This window comes from Carya illinoinensis, chromosome 9 (genome assembly GCF_018687715.1).
Source record: "Carya illinoinensis cultivar Pawnee chromosome 9, C.illinoinensisPawnee_v1, whole genome shotgun sequence".
In the NCBI taxonomy this organism is placed as follows: domain Eukaryota; kingdom Viridiplantae; phylum Streptophyta; class Magnoliopsida; order Fagales; family Juglandaceae; genus Carya; species Carya illinoinensis.
Genome location: NC_056760.1, coordinates 28403849 through 28425551, shown reverse-complemented (window position 1 = coordinate 28425551; position 21703 = coordinate 28403849). Strand labels below are relative to the sequence as shown.

At 39.0% G+C, this 21703-nt stretch overlaps 1 protein-coding gene across 2 annotated transcripts in view; it reads right to left on the bottom strand.

Moving 5' to 3' along the window:
* Positions 1–21703, bottom strand: part of LOC122275644 (polyribonucleotide nucleotidyltransferase 1, chloroplastic) — a 61261-nt gene that overhangs the window by 21670 nt on the left and 17888 nt on the right. For both annotated transcript variants that reach the window (XM_043084788.1, XM_043084789.1), the window contains exons 5-10: positions 17834–17917; positions 9312–9376; positions 9067–9223; positions 4746–4802; positions 4200–4313; positions 499–762 (exon numbers count right to left, since the gene is read on the bottom strand). In XM_043084788.1, coding sequence (XP_042940722.1) covers positions 499–762; positions 4200–4313; positions 4746–4802; positions 9067–9223; positions 9312–9376; positions 17834–17917 — 741 coding nt within the window. The remainder of the gene's footprint in view (positions 1–498; positions 763–4199; positions 4314–4745; positions 4803–9066; positions 9224–9311; positions 9377–17833; positions 17918–21703) is intronic.

The window sequence follows — 21703 nt, the reverse complement described above, 5'->3', positions numbered from 1 at the left end:
GGGAATTATTCTAAGTGAAGCAAGTGAAAGACATGGAAAAGTAGATAAGAAAAAGAAAAACGGAAGAAAAGTAGTGTTGGAGAAATTAACTCTAGCAAATGCTTTTTAAGATTTATTCATTAATTTTTTGATAAGTAAGAGTTATTCATTAATAACCACAAATATAAATGGAAGTACAAAGGTATTTATTTATTACCATCTTGTGAAGGCTGAAGTGTCTAATAATGTGCCAAATTGTCATTCATAATGTTTCTAAAGCAACAAGCCAATACATTTTCCAAATGATTAGGAGAAACCCTTGGAAATGAGAGTGCATTTAAGTTTGTACTTGGGTTTGGAAAAGTCTAGATTGGAAAAAGTTTAACATTCCAGATCGTTCCAAAGCCATTTGACAAAACTGGAGAACTTTCCATCAAACCAGATCAAGAAAAAGGTATATATAAAGAGCATCATCTACCTAAACATAGGAGCAACTACAGTAGAAGAATTTGAATTTACCAAGGGGGTGGCTTTCCGTGAAGTTGGCTTTATATGCACATCACCTTCATCCACTTCACCGTCCAGAACCACTTCCTCATCCTCATCCTCATCCTCCAATAAATCTGGTACTGTTTCAGCAGGTCCCGAAGCCACATCTGGTTTGACATACCCCTCTTCTGTAAGTATATTCAGAACATTTTCTTCTAATGACGAGAGAGCCTTTCTTCTAGGTATTTTGTTCCTGATTTGCAAGACTTTCACCAACTCATCTCCAGCAATCTCCTGCACAGGGTTAACCAACCATTACTGTTCGCATTCCAATCACAATTATTATACAAAGTAGCACATACGAACAAAGAAGAATGGAGAAATATCAAGGAAGTAGTGCATAAGAAATTCCGGATCATAAGATGAAAAGTGTGGATAATTCAGTTCATCTAACACCCTAGACTCTTCTTTAATCATAATTCAGTTGAATGATTAGCATGTGTATAATATAAAAGTGGTTTTAGGTGACGTGCAAGAGGGAATATAGGTTAAAAAGTTTAAATGAAAATAGGGATGAGAGAATTCCAAAAATCGTTAAGAATTTTTTTTTTTAAAAAAAATCTTGGTGTATCCAATAAGGATGAGGAAATTTTAGGGTCGGTTTGGCAAGTGGGATGAGACAAAATTCTCGTCTCATCTTATTTCATCATTATAACTTTTTCAGATTCTTACACAAAATATAATAAAAAATTCAACTTTTTCAAATCCCAAAACAATAATAATAATAAAAATTAATATTTTAAACTTTCATCTAAAACCAAAAATTCTCATCTCACCATCCAAACCTGTCAAGATGCTGCTAATAGACAAAAATTGGATTAGTATGTGCACTAAGCATAAGATTGCGTGTGAACGATTTTGCGTGAGGTTTACAGCTTGTGAGGTTACTAGATATGGCTTGATGGATTATACACCATCAAAATTAGCAGCAAGAGAGAAGATGCCGACAGGAACAAGTGGAAGGTCATTCAATAGATTCAGTCCTAAAGAAAACTAACAATTTAATTATTTGACACATGCCTCTGCCAAGTACTCTAAAACATATCGTATAAATATTTACCATACATAAAGGCAAGAACTCCATAAGTGAATTTTGAGTGGCCAAAGCCCATAAAGGGGTGGAAGTTTAAGACTTTTAATGAGGGATGATTGCTATGTAAATGAGAGATGGACCAATTAAAAGAGAAGAAAAATTTTTTTAACTACTATTAAAACTATGTATCAGGAAAAACATATTTACTATAGTTATCTATACAGAGAAACTTACAAAGAGTTGTTGTCCTTTAAAGTAAAAGATAGGAATCATAAAACGATGGGATCTACAAACTACTTGATTTATATGTATACAAAAATCAAGATGATATATGTTCTACAACAAATAATTATTTGATTAACTTTTAATTTTAAGTGAAGTTTACAAGATAATTTTGAAGGTGCTTGCTAATCATATGAGTATGGTAATGGAGCAAATTATCTCTAAGTCCAAAATGCTTTTGTCCGGGGAAGACAAATCCTAGATTCTGTTCATGTCGTTAATGAATGTTTAGACAGTCTTTCGAGGGAGGGAGTTCCTGGTGTTCTTTGTAAGCCTTATATGTAAAAGGCGTGTAATCATGTGAATTGAGATTCCCTTTTCTACTTGCTTGGGAGATGTGGTTCCAGGGAGAGGTGGTGTGCGTGGATTAGACATTCTCTACTGCCCGGTTTTCAATGTTGGTTAATAGTAATCCATGTGGTTTTTCCATAGTTCTTGTGGTTTGAGACAAGGGGGACCCTTTATCCCCTTTCCTTTTTGTTATTATCATAAAGGTGTAGGGTTGGATAGTGGAGGATGCTGTTAGGGGGGGTTCCTCTCCAGTTTCTTGGTGGGAAATGCCAACAATGGGTCTATCACACTTTCTCAGCTTCTTTTTGCAGATGGCTCTTATCTTTTGTGATGTGGATTGTGGTCAGATTCAAGCCTTAAGGGCTGTGTTATTATGCTTTGAAGCTGTCTCAGGCCTTAAGGTGAATCTTGGTAAGTCAGAGAAGGCTCCGGTGGGAAAGTTTCACGATATTAATTGTTTGGCGAGCTTTTTGGGCTGTAAAGTTGCTGCTCTACCAACGAAATATTTAGGCCTTCTGTTGGGGGGGGCGTTCTTTAAGGCTAATGCTATTTGGGATGGGGTGATTGAGATAATTGAGAAGGTCGGCCAGCTGGAAGTGGCCGTATTTATCAAAAGGGGGCAGAATCACTTTAACAAGAGTATTCCAACTTACTTTCTATCTTTATTTCCATTGCCTGCAGTGGTTGCTAACCGGATTGAGAACTATTTCATTCATTTTTGTGCAGTGAAATGGGAGAGAAAACTAAATTCCATCTTGTCAGTTGGAATAAAGTTTGTTCTCCTATTTCAAAATGAGGTTTGGGGGTTCGTATTTGAGAAATTTCAATAATGCTTTGTTGGGAAAATGTTTATGGAGATATCAATTGGAAGGAGAGTTGCTATGGAGGTTATTGATGGGAAACATGGGAGTGAGGGAGAGGAGGAGGAGAAAAAAGAAGGGGGGGGGGGGGGGGGGAGGGGGGGGGTGAGTCTTTGGAAGTTCATTAGAAAGGGGTGGGAAGAGTTTTGCCGAACACGTTAGCTCTGATGTTGAAGAAGGGATCCATTTTTGGCTTGATATTTGGTGTGGTGATCGGGCCCTTAATAGGGTGTTTCCGGCTATCTTCCGTTCATTATCTGTTTCCGATTTGTTAGTCCCTTCTAACAGCTCCTTGCAGTGGGATCTTTGTTTTACTAGAGCTGTACAGGATTGGGAAATTGATGATGTTTCAGCTTTTTATATTCCTAGAGAGTTGGGGGTAATGATGGGGATAGGATGTTGTGGAAGTCCAAGGAAGTAAAAAATTTACTGTTTGTTCGTACTATAAGTTGTTGACTGTTCAGCATAGTCTTCCTTTTACTTGGAAGCGTATTTGGAGGTCTCACATGCCTTCCAAAGTTGCTTTTTTTATATGGACTGCCTCGCTTGGGAATATTCTGATGATGGATAATTTGAGGAAGCGTGGCCTCATTGTTATGGATTGGTCTTTCATGTGTAAGAAAAGTGGGGAATTTGTGGATCATTTACTTTTGCATTGTGAGGTGTCAAGGGCTTTGTGGGATAGAGTTTTTAGTAGAACTAGGTTGGCTTGGGTTATGCCTTTGAGAGGGGTTGATCTGCTGGCGTGTTGGAACGGGCTATATGGTTGCTCTCAAGTGGCTGCGGCCTGGAAGATGGTTCCTTTGTGTCTTATGTGGAGTACTTGTGTTATGACTACCCATCCAAAGACAAGATTCCATAGCTAAAATGATGGGAATACCATCATCGAAATTTTACATTCATCACCCACTCAACAAAAGGTTTTTTTTTTTTTTTTTTTTTTTTTTTTTTTTTTTTTTTTTTAATATAAATATATATATATATATATTGACAAAAGGACGAAGCACCCTATTTGCTAAGCTGTATAATTAAAAAAAAAAAAAAAAAATTCACATTTAAAGAAGTATACAATAAATATCAATATTTAACAGGTGAGGGGAAAGTGAGAGAGTAATAAACCATTAACAATTGATCCATGAGGATGATTACAAGGCTAATGAATATAAACACACGCACACCACACCAGGGAAGGTATAAAAACATACTTCAACATGCTTATATAGCTCAGGAGGAGGTAATTTGATTGCGTCGAGCATTTTAGGTTTCCCACACTTCTTAACCAAAGCCTCCACCTCATTGCAAATTACTCGTACTGCATCCTGAAATTAGCAAATAGGCAAAGGTTTATCCATCTATTCATTTTCTGGTTGGGATACATCTAACAAACGCCCAAACGAACAATTGCTAATCAAAACTCTTGCTGAAGAACACTTACAAAAATCCCAGAAATGACAAGTTTTTTATCAAAAGGTTTTTCAGTTTAACAAATACAGCAGGTGAAAATTACCTCCGCTATTTATGTGACTCAAAGGCCAATCATCCAAAGGACATCTCATACACCACTCCTTTAATTACACAACAGGAAGATTTCAAAACACACGAGGCAGGGAAGATATGTACAAGAGAAAGACAAGCACCTTTAAACACAAAGCAAAAATAATACAAAATAGCTATGTGGCATTTTCTTCTTTAAATTAGAAAAAAGAACTAATATGTAAGAAACGCTATATATTTTAAATGAATAACACAACCTGCCCAACTTCTACAGCTCGCAGCAACTTTTCTTCTTGGAGAAAATTACAGTAACCCTGCAATGAACAAGTTCACACACCTCTGAGATTGAGAGTCGGCATGAAAGTGAGCAAGCACAGTAATCTCATAAGATCATATCGAACCCAGAACTAGGAGAAGACAAGCAATACATTCTTCCAAGAAATTTCTCTATATTGCTAATATGGTAAGGTGCGATGTATTGTTTTTAAAGTTGATAAAACAAATAACAAGCATCTCTGCATCACAGCATAGTCATTTCCTTTTCAGAATTCCATTTACCATATTATTTAATATAATTTACAGTTATAGATAGTTCCAATGAGATCTGATCCAATAGAGAGGTCATAGGCTCAAAACCATCGATTTAACTTATCAATATCAACGAAAAAACTCAGGTTTTTGGTGTAGACACAAAACCCTACAGAAAATGAAAAGAGAGAAAAAATACCTAAAATCCTGATGGCAAAGGGATTGGAACTTGTGATGGTCTCACAGACGACGGGGGTTAAGGAGAGAGGGGCTTTTAAATCATGTGGTACTAGGAGGGAGAACATAAGGGATGATGGTGGTGAGAACAGATCATGATGGACTTCTTTGAGATGAAGTCATTCCCAAGTCCTGTTTGAGATCCAATTATATCTTCAAAATTGTCCACAATAACAACCCATCCTTCCCCGCCAAAGGGAGATTTTAGTAAGTAATCAAATATACCACTAGGGCTAAGGGTCAAGTTGGTAATTTTCTTACATCTCCACTTCCTGGAGCCCAAGTATCTTATATACCTCCAAAACAAAAAGCCCTGAATACTAAAACAAAACCACCCATAACTAACAAAACTAGTGATTACCCACAACAACAGCAACATATCTTCATTGAAATGTCCAACAATTTTGATCAGGCCATCCACAATTATCAAACAATTTTGAGCATTTGGAAACTATTCAAGCCCTTCTAATCCTTGGATTTATCAAGCATATACAACATATATATGTAACCAACCTATAAAAAACATATATATATAACTATGTTCGATACTATTCTGCAGTCTCACATGTGGCTAAAGATAAATTTCTGGAAGTGGGAAGGAATGTGTCGGCAAGGGCAAAAGCTAGTGGGGTTAATGGGTTAGGCGGGCCTGCCATTTTGAATGGGTTGGGCTTTGCTATAAGGAGGCTTGTGAGCCCCTATCTGGTTTTGGATTGTGGGAGGCCTGTGCTGGCCTCCAAGCCCAGGGTTTCTAATCAGAGAGAGCCACTCTACCCTCAGCTACGGGCCGTAAGGCCTCACTCATGGGCCTCAAGCCCTCAGCTTTGGGCCTTAGACAGGCCTCAACTTCGGGCTCCAGCGTGCTCATGGCTCCCTGCCAGCAATGAACATGACCACTTCTTCGCCGACACAGACCTCTCCGATGGCCGCTGGCGAAGAATCTAAGATGGGTTTGGAGCACCCGACACTTCTGTTACGACCCGCAGAAGCCTCCTTGGCTACGAAGGACGTAGCCAGTTGCTCCCAGGCCACCGCCAGCTCACTGTCATCATAGAAGGGACCGATGGCCTCCGTCGACCATGGGGCTTGTATTTTGGAGCAAAAAACAATCGCTGTTGTAGGCTCAATGGCATAGGGCTGCCGTTGGCACCTGGCCCAATCGCGGGGGCAGCTCCTGAAGCTCCTCATCTTTTTTTAGGTCTCTACCTTATCCAGGGTCCCATGCACTAAGGTGAAGGAGGTAGATGGTTTGCAAGGAGCTAGGGGCTGACACTTTGTCAACTGACCCGAGTGAATCCGAGGATGTGCCTAGCCTCTCTGCTCGTTGACACTAGCAGGTTCATGGCCTGATTTGCATCCAGAGTGGGTCCTCCAGAAGGTTAATGATATGCGCCATTGCTTGGGTATGTCCTATGAGGGTTTTGAGGAGCAGATGCAAGCTTTACTCATAGCAATTCAAGTCGGTCAGCCTTCTCTTGCTAGATCTGGAGGTAAGGACAGGGAACTTAAGAGACTGACCTGTCCCATAAACTATGATGCATGAGAGGGTAGTGCAAGTAGAGGAAGACACAAGGATAGGGTGAATCTTGGTGATCCATGAAGCCCAAAATTCTCGCATGGAATGTTCATCGACTGAATGACCCGAACAAGCGTCTCTTAGTAAAGAACTTATTGCTGGAATGGAAGGCTGATGTTATTTGTTTTTAGGAAACGAAACTAAAGTTTATTGATAGGCACATCATCAGAAGTTTGTAGAATTGCTCTTATGCAGTATGGACCACCCTCGCTTCTAAGGGTGCTTCAGGGGGTATTCTGGTGATATGGGATAAGAGAGCAGTTAATTTTGTGGAGGAATGCATTGGAGAATTTTCAATAGCTTGTTCTTTCTCAAATGTGGATGATAGTTTTTGTTGGGGCTTTGCAGGTGTTTACGGGCCTAATGATGACAGTAGTAGAAAACTTCCTTGGGATGAGCTGGTTGGCCTTTGCAGTTGATGGAATATCCCACAGTGTATCGGGGGTGATTTCAACATCACTTGGTTTCAGAGTGAGCAGTCCGGGGTTTCTAGCACGGGTTCAGCCATGGCCGATTTCTCCTCACTCTTGTTTGACTTAGACTTGGTGGATCTCCCTTTGGCAGGGGTAGACTTTACTTGGTCAAAAGAAATGGCTTGGTCGAGGTTGGACAGGTTTGTTGTCTCTTCTTCTTGGGAGGCCCACTTTCCCACTTTATGCAAAAAGCGGCTTCCCTGGCTTTGCTCAGATCATTTTCCCATTTTGCTAGATTGTGGAGGGTCTTCATGAGAGACGGAGATACTTTAAGTTCAAAAATATGTGGTTGAAGATAGATTGGTTCCTTGACCCTGCTGGTTCAACCTTACATGAATGATGGGTTATGTTTATGGATGTTATGTTTTTATGTTGGGATGAGTCCCTTGTCGGGACGTTTTATCGGGTTTGACTTTAAACCATGTATCTTTTGGTATGGTGTAACCGTTATGGTTGAGTAATGGTAAACCCTTATATATTGACTTAGTGCATTCTTGTATGTATAGTAGAGGTGGAGTCTCTTCCTAACTAGAATAGTTATATTTTTATGAACGTATGATGGACTCTAAAAAGTCTCTTATAGATGAATGTTTGAATAGAATGTCTATCAAGCGTTCCCTTATTTAAATTAGAAACTAGAGTATACATGTGTCATGTTCATGCTGATCGCATATTATTATGAAAAAAAAAAAAAAAGAGAGAGAGGAAGAAAAGAAAAAAAGAAGGACATGTATGTAAGTAGCGATTCCACCCTTCCCAGGGCGGGGTTGTTACAAATGTTCCCCTCAAGGTAGCTTTCTTTGGATGAGTGGCTTCCCATGCAAAATACTGACTATAGATAATTTAAGAAAGCGTGGACTCTACTTAATGGATTGGTGCTTCATGTGCAAACACAACAATGAATCTGTGGACCACCTTCTTCTTCATTGCAAAATAGTTAAGGTATTGTGGGATGAAATCCTCTCAAGTCTTGGTATTGCATGGGCTATGCCCAGAAGGGTGATCGATTTATTGTCTTGTTGACAAGGGATAAAAGGCAATCACCAGATAGCTACTGTATGAAAGATGGTACCTTTATGTTTAATGGGGTGCACATGGATCGACAGAAATGGACACTGTTTTGAGAATAGGGAACGCTCTCCAGATGGTTTCAGAGCATTTTTCTTTCATACTTTATTACTTTGGGCATCTTCTATTGTATTGAATGGAACGCTTCTTAATGAGTTTTATGCTACTATCCGGAGCACTTAGTTTGTAACTAGGCTCTTTTTTGTATACTCGTTGTGTACTCGGGCTTTGCCTATTTACGTGGATCAATAAAATCTCATTTACCTATCAAAAAAAAAAAAAATCTAATAATCCTAGATAGGTGTTACCTCTTGTATACCATCTTGTGTACTTGGGCTATGCTAGATATATGCCATGTGTCAAGACCATGGTTCTTTTCTTTCTTCTCATATGGAGCGGGGGAGGGGGATGTAAAGCATGCTTGAGTTGTGATAATTAGAGATACTGCTTGAGGAAATGAAACCTGGTAAAGAGGCTTATGAACTTAAACTATGGAGTTAAAGCTGCTATAGGTTTTGGATTTAATGCTCACAAAGGGAACGCTCTTGTAAAGAATAAAGATAAGTTATCATTTGTTCAAAAAAAGAGAGAAGAAACTAAACAGACATATATGCACATTCATCCACTAATGTTCAGTAAGAACAGAGAATAAAAGTGAAAAACAGAGAAGAGAAAGAGAAAAGTGTAAGAGTTTACCTCAATCATCAATATTGCATTGTCTGTACCAGCTAGCAACAAGTCCAACTCAGATTCTTCCATCTCCTTCATTGTTGGATTCACAATATATTTATCATCAACAAGGCCGATTCGAACTCCTGCAACCGTTTCTGAATTGGGAACTTCTGAGAGAGCTCTGTGGTTTGTAAATGTGTCTTAAATACAATCACATATATCCCAAATCCTCATAGAATAGGGACAATATAAAATTTGATCAGGCTTACACTGCTATTCCAGCTGCTGTGACTGCCAAAGAATCGGGGGAGTGCAAACCATCATAACTCAAAACCTGTAAGCGTGATTTGGGAGTTGAGCTTTTAGGCAAGATGAAATAGAATGCTAGCAAGATACTAGCTCTCATGTTTACTTCTTACGTATAAAGGAAAAAAAAAAAAAAAAAAAAGATACTAGCTCTCATGTTTACTTCTTACGTATAAAGGAAAAAAAAAAAAAAAAAAAAGATACTAGCTCTCACGTTTGGTAAAGACTGCTTGCACTGTGTTTTTGAATTGATAATTGAGTAATGCTATACACCCCACTCTCATCCTACTTTCATCCTACTAAGTAAGATGTGGTATATTTATCATAATTGGATGATAAACAAGTATGTAATAAATGATCATTCAATGGTGATAAATGTGCCACATCTTAATTAATAGGATGAAAATAGAATACTAGTATAGTGTATAGAATTTTGCTTGATAATTATGCTCTTTCTAAAGTACTTGCGTTTTGTAAACGACCAAAAAATAAATAAAAAAAAGGATGCTGTTCATGTCAGCTCCCAAGATCAGATTAAAAAGACCTTTCATTGATATAACTTAGGGACTAAAATGGGATTGCTTTTCTTTAATTGGTAAGATCTGAGAATTTTCTGATTAATTTATGTGCTGTTCAGAAAACACATCAGTAAAAAAAAAATCTTAATGCACCAGAATGAGCGATGGCTGGAAAATAAATTAACAAGTTCAGAAAATCAATTTCAAAGTGAGCAACAACTAATCAATCAATTGTTTCCAAAGGTCAGAGCACACAGGCATCTGATTTCTAAAGGACGGAAAGTTGACTATTTGGGAGCTTTCATTGAAATTTTAACCCAGATAGGATGAGTGCTCATACTTTCTTGAGCATGCCATGTGAAAAAAAAAAAAGATCAGTTTTTGCAAAGATATTATCAGGAAAAATGGTAAAAATGAAATAAATTTTTTATAGCAGAGCATTTTGGTGAAGAACTGGTTATGGAGTAATTGGTTGCCTTAAAAAGTTGCATTACCATCATGGCTTGTAAATTCAAGGCACTGAAAAAGGATTTAAAGGTTTGGAACAAACAGTTATTTGGCAACGTGGAATGTCGGAAGAACTTTCTTACATAGGAGTTACAACGCCTAGAGGGTATGAAGGAGGCAAGAACTCTTTCTGATGATGTGAGATTACACAAAGCCCAAGTGATATCTGATCTTGAGTGGGTCATCTTCATGGTAGAGATTTCATGGAGGCAAAAATCCAGGGCTTAATGGTTGAAGGAAGGGGATAAATGCACCAAGATCTTCCATCGTGGGGCAAACTCACATAAGAGGAACAATACAATTGAGATGAGGGTGGATGGTGCTGTTCCATCGAATCCTATAGAGATAGAGGAACACATTGTGCAATACTATAGGTTCTTGTTGAGCAATTTGCATGGTGAGCAAAGCTTGATGGGGCTTGGATTTGGGACTTTAAACCAACAAGGAGCAGAGTGGCTAGAGCGGCCATGGAGAGAAACAGTTACCTTAGCTCGTTAGGCTAATCATATAAAAGCTATGATGGATAGATAAGGTATTCTAGAATACTAGTGAACATGGTATACAGTACTACTTGAAATTGGTACTTATATAAGGCTTGCACATCAAACAGGTATGTTGTGTCATATAAAAAGAGTTCAGGAAGGTATCTCTGCAGTGCACTATGGTACTGAGGGTTCACTTGTCTTACACACTCGCTGGCGGTGATTAGAAAAGTGCTAAAAGGAATTACTAGTGATAAAGCGCCATGCCCCAAAAGTTTTACCATGGCTTTGTTTCAAACTTGTTGGGATGCAGCTAATGAAGATATTATTGGAGTTTCACTCAAGTCGGCAGTTTAAAAAAGCCCCAATTTTTTTAGCACTTATTCCTAAAACACCAGATCAAGTGGATTTCAATGATTGCCGGCCTATTAACCTTATGAATGGGTATATAAAATCATATCCAAAGTCTTGGCCAACAAAATGAGCATAGTAATGTAGAAGATTATTTCGAAGTCCCAAATGCATTTGTAAGAGGGAGGTAAATCTTGGATTCGGTGCTTATAGCCAATGAGTGCTTGGAAAGTAAGCTCGACCCGGAGAACCAGGGATACCATGCAATCTGGACATGGAGAGAGCCTACGACCGTGTAAATTGGAAAACCTTGTTCTACTAGGGAGATGTGGCTTTGGGGAGAAATGGTATTCTTGAATAGAGCATTTGTATTTCCATAGGCGCTTCTCTGTATTGGTGAATGTCCCATTGAGAGGTTTCTTCAATAACTCCCAAGACAAGGTGATCTTATATCTCCATTGGTTTTTTGTCATTTGTTATGGAAGCTTTCAGGTTTGGAGGAGGGAGGCTTCTTTATGAGATTTTCAGTGGGAGGCTTAACCAGCCATCTCCCACCTTTTCTGTTTTTGATAAGAAGAAAATTTTATTAATAAGAACGAAATAGGTGAAGCCCATGTACACAGGACATATACAAAAGAAAACACCTAAATACATTCTAGGAAGCAGAAAATGACAAAAAAAAGTCATGAACGGAAAGCTTCATTAATCGCTAAAGCAGAAAACAATTGCAATAAAGAGTACACAAAAAATCCCAAATTTCCTCCAAAGTGCGCTTCTTATCATTAAAACAACGCTCGTTCCTTTCCAACCAAACACACCACATAAGACACAAAGGAACCATCTTCCACACAGCAGCCACTTGAGAGCAACCATATATCCCGTTCCAACACGCAAGAAGATCCACCACTCTTGAAGGCATCACCCAAGACAGCCCAACTCTACTAAAAACTCATCCCACAAAGCCTTTGCGACCTCACAATATAAAAGTAAATGATCCATAGATTCCCCTTGCTTCTTGCACATGAAGCACCACTCCATAACAATAAGGCCACACTTCCTCAAATTATCCATTGTCAAAATGTTCCCGAGTGAGGCTGTCCATATAAAGAAAGCGACTTTGGAAGGCACGAGAGACTTCCAAATATGCTTCCAAGAAAAAGGGGGGCTATGCTGAACAGTCAACACCTTATAATATGAACAAACCGTGAACTTTTTACTTCCCATAGGCTTCCACAACATCTTATCTCTCTCATTAGCCCCTATTCCCAGGAAATATAAGAAGCTGAAAAAAATCAGAAATATCATCAGTTTCCAATCCTGTGCATCTCTAATAAAACAAACATCCCACTGCAAGGAACCATTAGAACAAACTAAAAAAGGAGAAACAGAAGCTTGCCAATCAGAAACCATACGGAAATAGCTGGAAACACTGAATTAAGGGCCCGATCTCCAAACCAAACATCAAACCAAAAATGGATCCTAGAACCGTCTCCAACATCATAGCTAACATGCTTAACAAACTCTCCCACCCCTTTCTAATGAACTTCCAAAGACTCACACCATAAGCCCCCCCTAGCCTCCTTAGAGCACCAACACCCCAATCACACCTATATTTCTGATCAATCACCTCCCTCCATAACGACACCTCTTCTGATTGATATCTCCACAACCATTTCCTCAACAAAGCCTAATTGAACATTCTCAAATTACGAAACCCCAACCCTCCATTCGATATAGGAGCACAAACTTTATTCCAACTAACAAGATGGAATTTAATTTGCACGCCCATGCCACCCCACAGAAATGCACGAAATAACTTCTCAATCTGATTTGCCACCCCTGCAGGCAATGGAAAAAAAGAGAGAAAGTAAGTTGGATGATTGGACAGTGTACTTTTGATTAAGGTAATTCTGCCCCTTTTGATAAATACAACCAGCCAACCTTTTCTCAATCTCCTCAACCACCTCATCCCAAGTAGCCAATGCCTAAGTATTTCATATGTAGAGAAACAACTTTAAAGCCCAAAAAGCTTGCCAAACAATTTATATTCCACAACTCCCCCCCCCCCCCCCCCCCCCCCCCCCCCCCCCCCCCCCAAAAAAAACAAAAAAAAAGGGGGAACGAAGTCCGACTTACCTAGATTCACCTTAAGGCTCAAAACAACTTCAAAACATAACAACACAGCCCTTACGACTTGAACTTGATCATGATCCACATGACAAAAAATAAGAGTATCATCTTCAAAAACAATGTGAGAAAGTGTGATAGTCCATTGTTGACATTTCCCACCAGAAACACCCCCCCCCCCCCCCCCTTCTTGAATCAAACAGCAGCGTCCATCATTCTACCCAACGCCTCCATGATAACAACATAAAGGAAAGGAGATAAAGGGTTCCCTAGTCTCAATCTATGAGAACTATGAAAGAAACCACACGGATTACCATTAACTAAGACTGAAAACCGAGTAGTAGAAACACAATGTCTAATCCAGGCACACCACCTCTCCCAGAAACCACATCTCCCAAGCATATAGAAAAGGAAATCCCAATTCACATGATCAAACAGCTTTTCCATATCAAGCTTACAAAGAACACCAGGAACACCCTCCCTCAATCGACTGTCGAAACATTCTTTAGCAACAAGGACAAAATCAAGTATTTGCCTACCCTGAGCAAAAGCATGTTGGGGCTTAGAGATCATTTTTTCCATTATCGTACTCATACAATTAAGAGATTTTTCCAACTTATGGAAGGAAGAGAATTCCAGGAAGACTCGCTACGCATCTTCTTTCACGGCATCCCAACAAACTTGGAAAAGGCCATGGAAAAGCCATTCAGACCTGGGGCTTTATCTTTGGACATCCCATTAACCACATGAGAAACCTCATTTCATCAAACGGTCTCTCCAACCAGCTCGCACTTCAAGGATCTAGAGAGCCAAAGGCCAGACTATCAAGTTTAGGTGTCCAAGAAGCTGGTTCGGTTAAAAAGCGATTCATAAAACCGCACTATATGATCTTGAATCTCGGGTGGAGATGAAAACACACTGTTATCAGAATGGAGTAACTCTATGGCGTTACTACACCTATGAGAGTTAGCCATTCTATGAAAAAATTTAGTGCATTTAGCTCCCTCTTTCAACCAAAGAGCCCTTTACTTCTTTTTTCCTCAACAATGCCTCCTCGGAGATAACCTCATTTTCCTCCCCAACCTCCAAAGCATGCAGCTCCTACAAAAGGGAATTTTTCTGGTTGTCAATGTTCCCAAAAACTTCAATGCTCCACTTCTTCAAATCAAACTTCAAAGCTTTAAGTTTACCCGCAAGGATAAAACTAGGAGTGCTCGAAAACTAAGAAGACCACCAACTCCTAACCCTATCGACAAAACCATCAGCTCCTAGCCACATGTTTTCGAACTTAAAATACCTCTAACCCCAATGAATACCTTCACAATCCAGCAAAATGGGGAAATGATCTAAACAAACATGAAACAATCTCTTCTGACACAACTCTGGATATTGAACCTCCCATGATGGAGATACAAGTAATCTATCCAATCTTGACCATCCCCGATAGTTGGACCAAGTGGATACACCCCTTACAAGGGATAGATCCAAGAGCTCCAAATCGAAAATAAACTCCGAAAAATGCTCCATTGCCAAAGACATGCTAGGTTGTCCAGAATGCTCACTAGGGGACCAAATAATGTCGAAGTCCCCACTCATACACCATGGCATATCGCAAAGATAATACAAGACTGCCAATTCCTCCCACAAGAGAGTCCTTTCCGGCTTTCCCTATCCGAATTTAGCACATACACTCCTGCATAAGCCCACTTCCACCCATCCTCAACATTTGTAAAAGAACACAACACAAAAAAATTCCCTACACTCATCCACCAACTCCATCACTCTATTGTCCCACATCTAGAAGCACCTGAAGATGCCAAATAAACTCAACCCAAAAACGAACACCCTCACAAACTATGAATTATACTTCTATCAATAAAACATAACTTGGTTTCTTGTAGACAAACAATATCAACCTTCCAACTTCAAAGTAATGACCTAATACGAAGACGCTTGTTGGAGTCATTGATCCCCCTCACATTCCAAGAGAGAATTTTAGGCTTCATGTGAAAAATAAGGTTCCATCCCTTTAAATTTGTCCCTCCAACACTTCCCTCTTTAATGTCATAATTAATGGAACATTTTAATCTTCTTAATTCCCTTTCCTGCTTAGAAGCTGACTTCAAAGCTGAGTGACCAGATTCGATGGCAACAAGAAGAGCCTTAAACTGCTCTTCAAACCCATCACAAGATATCCCCACACAAGCCCATAATTCCTCAACCTTCTTTAGTACCCAATCAGAAGCAATACTGGATAGAGATTGAGGCAAGAGAGTGTACAAAGGGATCAAACCACCCGCCTCCTCATCAAAGTTGTCTCTCACAAAGGACCATCTGTAAATTGGACTCATCCACCTCCCCTCCAGACGAGACATCCTGCTGCACAAATTGAAAATTAGACAATTCTGAAATAGAAACCCTATTGTTCATCTCTAGTTGCCGAAAGACCTCAACAAGAAAAATAGGTTTGACGAACAGAGGAACAGACTCCAAAGGATTCAAACGCTTAGCCAAAGGAACCAAAGACACTATCGGGCCTAAATCCCCTCTATTGGAAAATCATTTTGGTGATATCAACAAGAGAGGGAGGCTTTGTGGACAGTCATAACAAACTCAATGCTTGGTGTGGCTTGGGGCAAATGGTGCTCAAATGAGGTGTAAGGGCCACATGGGGTGGGGTTGTTGAAGCATATTCAAAGAAGTTGGGGGTATATTCTCCCGTTATACTCGTCTTGAGGTGGGTGATAGGTCAAGAATCAGATTTTGGCTTGATCTATGGTGTGGAGATAGACTCATTAAGGAAGCTTTTCATGGTGTGTCAAGACATTAAGGAAGCTTTTCATGGTGTGTCAAGATGGCAAGCGAGCAGGAAGCTTCCACAGCTGATCTTTTCAAGCTTTCCAACAGAGTTGTGCATTGGAACGCCAGGCTATTTAGAGCAGCACACAACTGGAAAGTGGATGCTTTCATAAAGTTTTATAATCTGCTAAACTCTAATCCTTTTCCTTGGAGGAGTATCTGGAAGACTAAGGCACCTTTAAAAGCAACTTTCTTTCTATGGCTTTGACCCGCTCAATAAGCCGCTGCCCTTCCCACCTTCTCCATTGCTTGTAGACATGGTCAGTTTCCATGAGGTAGTCTCAGTTTAGGGGTAATAAACTGAATAGGTTGTAGCCTCAAGAGATGGTATGCTTTAAATTGAATATAACATAGAAATCTTCGTGATAAGGGCCTTCGTGTGTTAAGGATTGCTTCATGGAGATTGGATGTTTATTATGGGTATAAGCTGCTTGTATGGTTAAGATAGGATTTTTCTGACTATTGGTTGCTACTAGATGATTTATTATGAGATTGATCCTTAGACTATTAAGTATGTATTATGGGAAGTTACCTGTTATACTTTTGATCATGGGCTATGTTAATTTTTAACATTAAAAGGTGTTACCGGCTAATAAGGAAAGTGAGCGAGCGACAAGTTAAGACATTATGCACAATTCACGTACATGTTTAATTATGTATGCACATTTTTCAAGAGAACCCTACGTTTAGATTATGTTTATTATATAATGTGTTGCTTATTGAGTATTCGACTCATTTTTGTACATTTTTATGTTTTAACCACCCAAATGAGGGTCAATATGTGAGGATGGAGATACAAGATGGGACCTGGATCAGGGAGATGATGCAGAGGCCTATACAATCATTAAATCTCTAGTTTTAAGTTATTTTGTTAAGCACAAGGCTTGGATGATTGTAAGAAGTGCTTCTGCAGACTCTTTCTTAATTTCAGTATTTCAATAAAGGAGGATTTGGTTTTATTTTATGAAATATTTTATACCAAGCTTCTACAGTATAGTTTTTAAAGGTTGGTAGCCTTATGGGTCCCCAATATTTCTAAAAATGACGTTAATCTTAAGCCTAGGAGGACCAGGAGGTACAAATTAGAGACTTTGCAAACATGGTTGCAAGTCAATCTTCAAATTTCACAAATGGTAAATATTCAAGCGAAAATCTTGTCTTGGACGAATTGACAATCAACCTGAATACGTTTGGTCATGGAAAATGGGTTGGAGGCAATATGCAAGGCGTGTTGATGACCACAACATATTGGAATAAGAGTTGAATCCAAGAAACCAATTTCCTAAAGCAAACGCTGTAACCCAGTTAGCTACCAAAAAGGGTGCATCATTGCCCTCTATCCAGCTTCTGCGATGGATTGGTCTACCACTGGTTGCTTCCTACTCTTCCATGTGACCAACTTACTGCCTAGAAAAATAAAAGACCCAGCAGTAGTTTTTCACACTAGTGTGACATAAATGTGGAAATATATAATCCAGTGAAATTAAACTCCAGTCGAACACAAGTATGATATTGTGAATATGGCATTATGTTTGAAATAGAATGCAAATCAGACATATTTGAAGCACAGTAGAAAAATTTAAGGTAACATATAAAAAGGAAATATTGCAATTCTTTAGGAGAAATAATCAAGGAGCATACCCAAGATAGTATCTGAGTTTCGTGGTAGAAGCCCTTAAGCATAGTTGGACGCAAAGGCCTATCAATCAATCTACAAATAAGAACCTGCAGACAGTAGAAAGTGCAAAAATTTAATAAAGAAGCAGTTTAAAGACAAAAAGGTTTGAGTTATAGCATAAAGGTGCCACTATTTTTTGCAAAGAAAGAACCGCTATTCCTTTTCTTTTCTCTTTCGCATTTTGGCTACATTTACCTAACTAGAGTTGTAAATAAACAAGACTACTCAACAGGCAGATTGAATTCGACTTGATTAAACTCGAATTAGACTCAATTATTAAATAATACAAACTCATCTAAAAGTCTCCCGGCTTGATTAATGTTCGTGAATAAACTTATAAAACTCAACCGACTCGGTACCTCGCTCATATATTAACATGCAGATGCATATTAGCTCACTCATATATTAACACATACATACATATTAATATATCAAAGTACATTATAATATATGTGTATATAGTTCACTATAAATATGGTATGTGTACTGGTTATGATAAATACATATGTAAAATATCTAGGATAAATATTGTTATACAAACAGCTCACTATTTTTTAGTATAAATCTATAAATGTTATTTTTTTGTTAAGTAGATCTATTAAATGTTATAAATATGCTAATATCTTATACAAGTATAATTGATTAGATTTGGATAAGAGCCAGGTAAACATTTAATTGTATTTGTAAACAATTATGTATAATTGTCGTTGTGAGAACAAATTTGTGTCTAATTGTATCCTGTGAGTAAGGGCCAGTTTGGGTGGTGGAGTATTCTCAGTATACTCCACTACTATTCATTATTTTATCATTACTTTTTATCTACTTTTTATTATTTTGTACTACTATTCACTATTATTCAATATTTTATCATTACTTTTTCACTACTTTTTCCCTATTATTTACAGAATATCTGAAATCAACTCAATACCCAAATACAACCCAAGTATATTCTGTTTTTTTTTTTAATTAATTTTTTTAAAAAATTGATAACGATTAGAGTCGAGCTTTTAACCACTCGGCCTGATTTTTAGTTGAGTCTCGAGTCAAATCTGAACCTGAGAATGTCCTACTAGAGTCGTGTTCGAACATCCAAAACAGCTCGAGCCCAATCTTCTAATAATCAAGCTGATTTTGACTTGACACTACTAACTCGAACTCAACTCTATTGCATTGCTATTCCTAGCTAAGCATGTACATTGGTTCCCTTAACAACTGAAATAGTTCTTGAATTATTATTACAACCCTAGATTAGAAAAATAAAAGATGTAAAATGCCCTTTGCTTTGTCTCCCTTTCTGCGATATGTTGCTCAAACGACCACTTTCGGCATATTGTACCTCAAAACTACCACTCATCATCAACTTGCCACTACTTCAGAACCTGTCCACCCTGCAAAGCGGGTGGAGACCAGTCGAAACCAATTCCATGAAGGTGTTTTTCCCCTTCCCATTCATTTAAACCAATTTCAAAACATTTCTTTAGCAAAGAGATATTGCAGAGACAGGGACCAAAGGAGTAAAAGAAAGAGAAAAATAGAGGAACCATGAAACAAAATCAAAAAACCAAAACCCTTATTAGAGCCAAAGAAACAGAACAAGAAAGAGAGAAAGCTACACTAACTCATGCACCCTAATATCTGCAATGAAATGCAATCAACTTCATTTTGGGTTTGAGAAGGAGAATTTGCGACAGAAATTGAGTGACAGATGGAGAGACCAATTTCACGTCATTATGGCAACTAGAGGAGTGGAACTATTGTCCAGCATAATGACTCTTTTATGGTAGAGTGGGTTGAGCATAATGACTCTTAATTCTGGCACTCTGCTTTAACAATCTTTGCAAACTTGGGCACTACATTGCCACCATATATATATATATATATATTTTTTATCGGTAAACAAATTTTTATTGATCAAAAGAGTAGGAAAATAGCCCAAGTATGCGGGAAATATACAAGAGCAACACTTAAGCGTGCTAGTTTAGCGAACAAAATGCCACCATATACATCGCGTCAAACAAAAAGGGACCATCTACCAAAGTCAATCCAAACTTCTAAGTTGTCATGGCTTCTCAATAGGTTGTGCCAGAAAGCCATAAAATCCACCGCCCATAGGGGCATGACACACTTAATCCTAGAAGTATTAAATTTGACCAAAATCCCATGCCACCTTGCAGTGAAACTAAAGATGCTCAATGCTTTCTCCACCATTAAGATCTGTCCAAAGTTGCCACCACACTGAATGGTATACATAACAATGCCTTAAATGAGGGTCTTCTAGGCAATCAGTGTGTGGTCAAAGGATGACCCCAAAGGTTCATATTTGGGTGAATTCCAACAGATCTTATCGGCAACACCTCTTCTAAGATCATGTTTAGGAACAAAAAGCTTTTGAATTTTTTTTTTCAAAATTTTCTTGAACTAAATCAAAACATCTTTACACCAAAACAATCTTAATCATCAAAACATTTTATCTTGATTTTGGTAACAAACAAAAACAAAAATAATTTTCACAAAACTAAGGAAAAAACTACCTAATAATATTTTTGACAATATTATTATAAAACACCTATAAAGATCTCCTTTGTTTGACAAAATGAATGCTGCCACTGAAATTGAAGGAGAACAGAAAAGGGTGTATAACAAGTTTCATAAATTCAAAAACTTCATATGATGTTCTTGAAATGCAGATTGTTTCCGATCTGGACAGTATTTTTTAAACTTGAGGCATAAGTTCTCCCTAGTTTCGATGGATGAAGTTAAGCGTTTTGTGGTGGAGTCAAAAACTTTCATTTTCTCGAAGTTGGTGTTAACAGTTTTCGCATTACTGAGAAAAATAGATGTATGGCTTTGTTCATACTCATTAACAGTGCTACAGCCTCATGGGTGGTGAGAATGGTCAAGGAAGCCATTGATGCTCCTCTGCGTGAAGGTGTTTTTAAAAAGCTGAGGACGAGTAATGGGCTTTTCATGTTGCAACATCTCAGAAACTCCAGGGGACATTATCTCCTACTAGAGGAATTTAACAATGGCAGGAGAAGGGGTTTGTTGATCATCCCCGAAGGAGCTAAGGGTAGCGGCTGGGAGGGGTTTGCTTACCATCTTAAGAAGGTGGCTGTGAAACCAGAGGGTGATACACGATGGGATGGGACTGGCCTGGAAGCAGGAACAGCCTCATACGCCTCTGCCTTGGCTGGTTCCTTACCAGAGCGTCATTTATCTAGTGGAATTAACAACCCTGGTCCTTGCCAGTTGTCATGGGGGACCTTCTGATGGTTGTAAAAAGATGAGGGATGTTGAGGGCGTTCTTTGGGCTGTCAGAGCTCAACTTTCTGGCGTCCTGGAAGAAGTTTCCTTTTTGATGCAAAAGGTTGATCTGGGATTGAGTATGGTAATGGGACTAGGCAGCAAGGGTGGTGGGAGAAAACAGCCTATGGTTTCTGCAGTCTCGCTGGTCACTAAAGACACATTGCTAGAAGTGGGAAGGAATGGGTTGGGAAGGGCGGAAGAGAGTGGGGTTAATGGGATTAATGGGATAGGCGGGCCTGCTATTCTGAATGGGCTGGGCCCTGCTTTAAGGAAACCCATGAGCCCCCTACTGGGTTCGGATTTTGGGAGGCCTGTGGTGGAGCCTAGGCCTAGGGGATTTGAACAGAGAGAACCACTCTGCCCTCAGTTACGGGTCGTAAGGCCTCACTCACGAGCCCTAGGCCCACGGGCCCCAAACCCACGAGCCTAAAGCCCCTCAAACAAGGAAAAGCCTCAACTTACGGAATAGACGTATGAAGCTTTAGGCTTCGGCATGCTCATGGCTTCCCCGCTGGCAATGAACATGG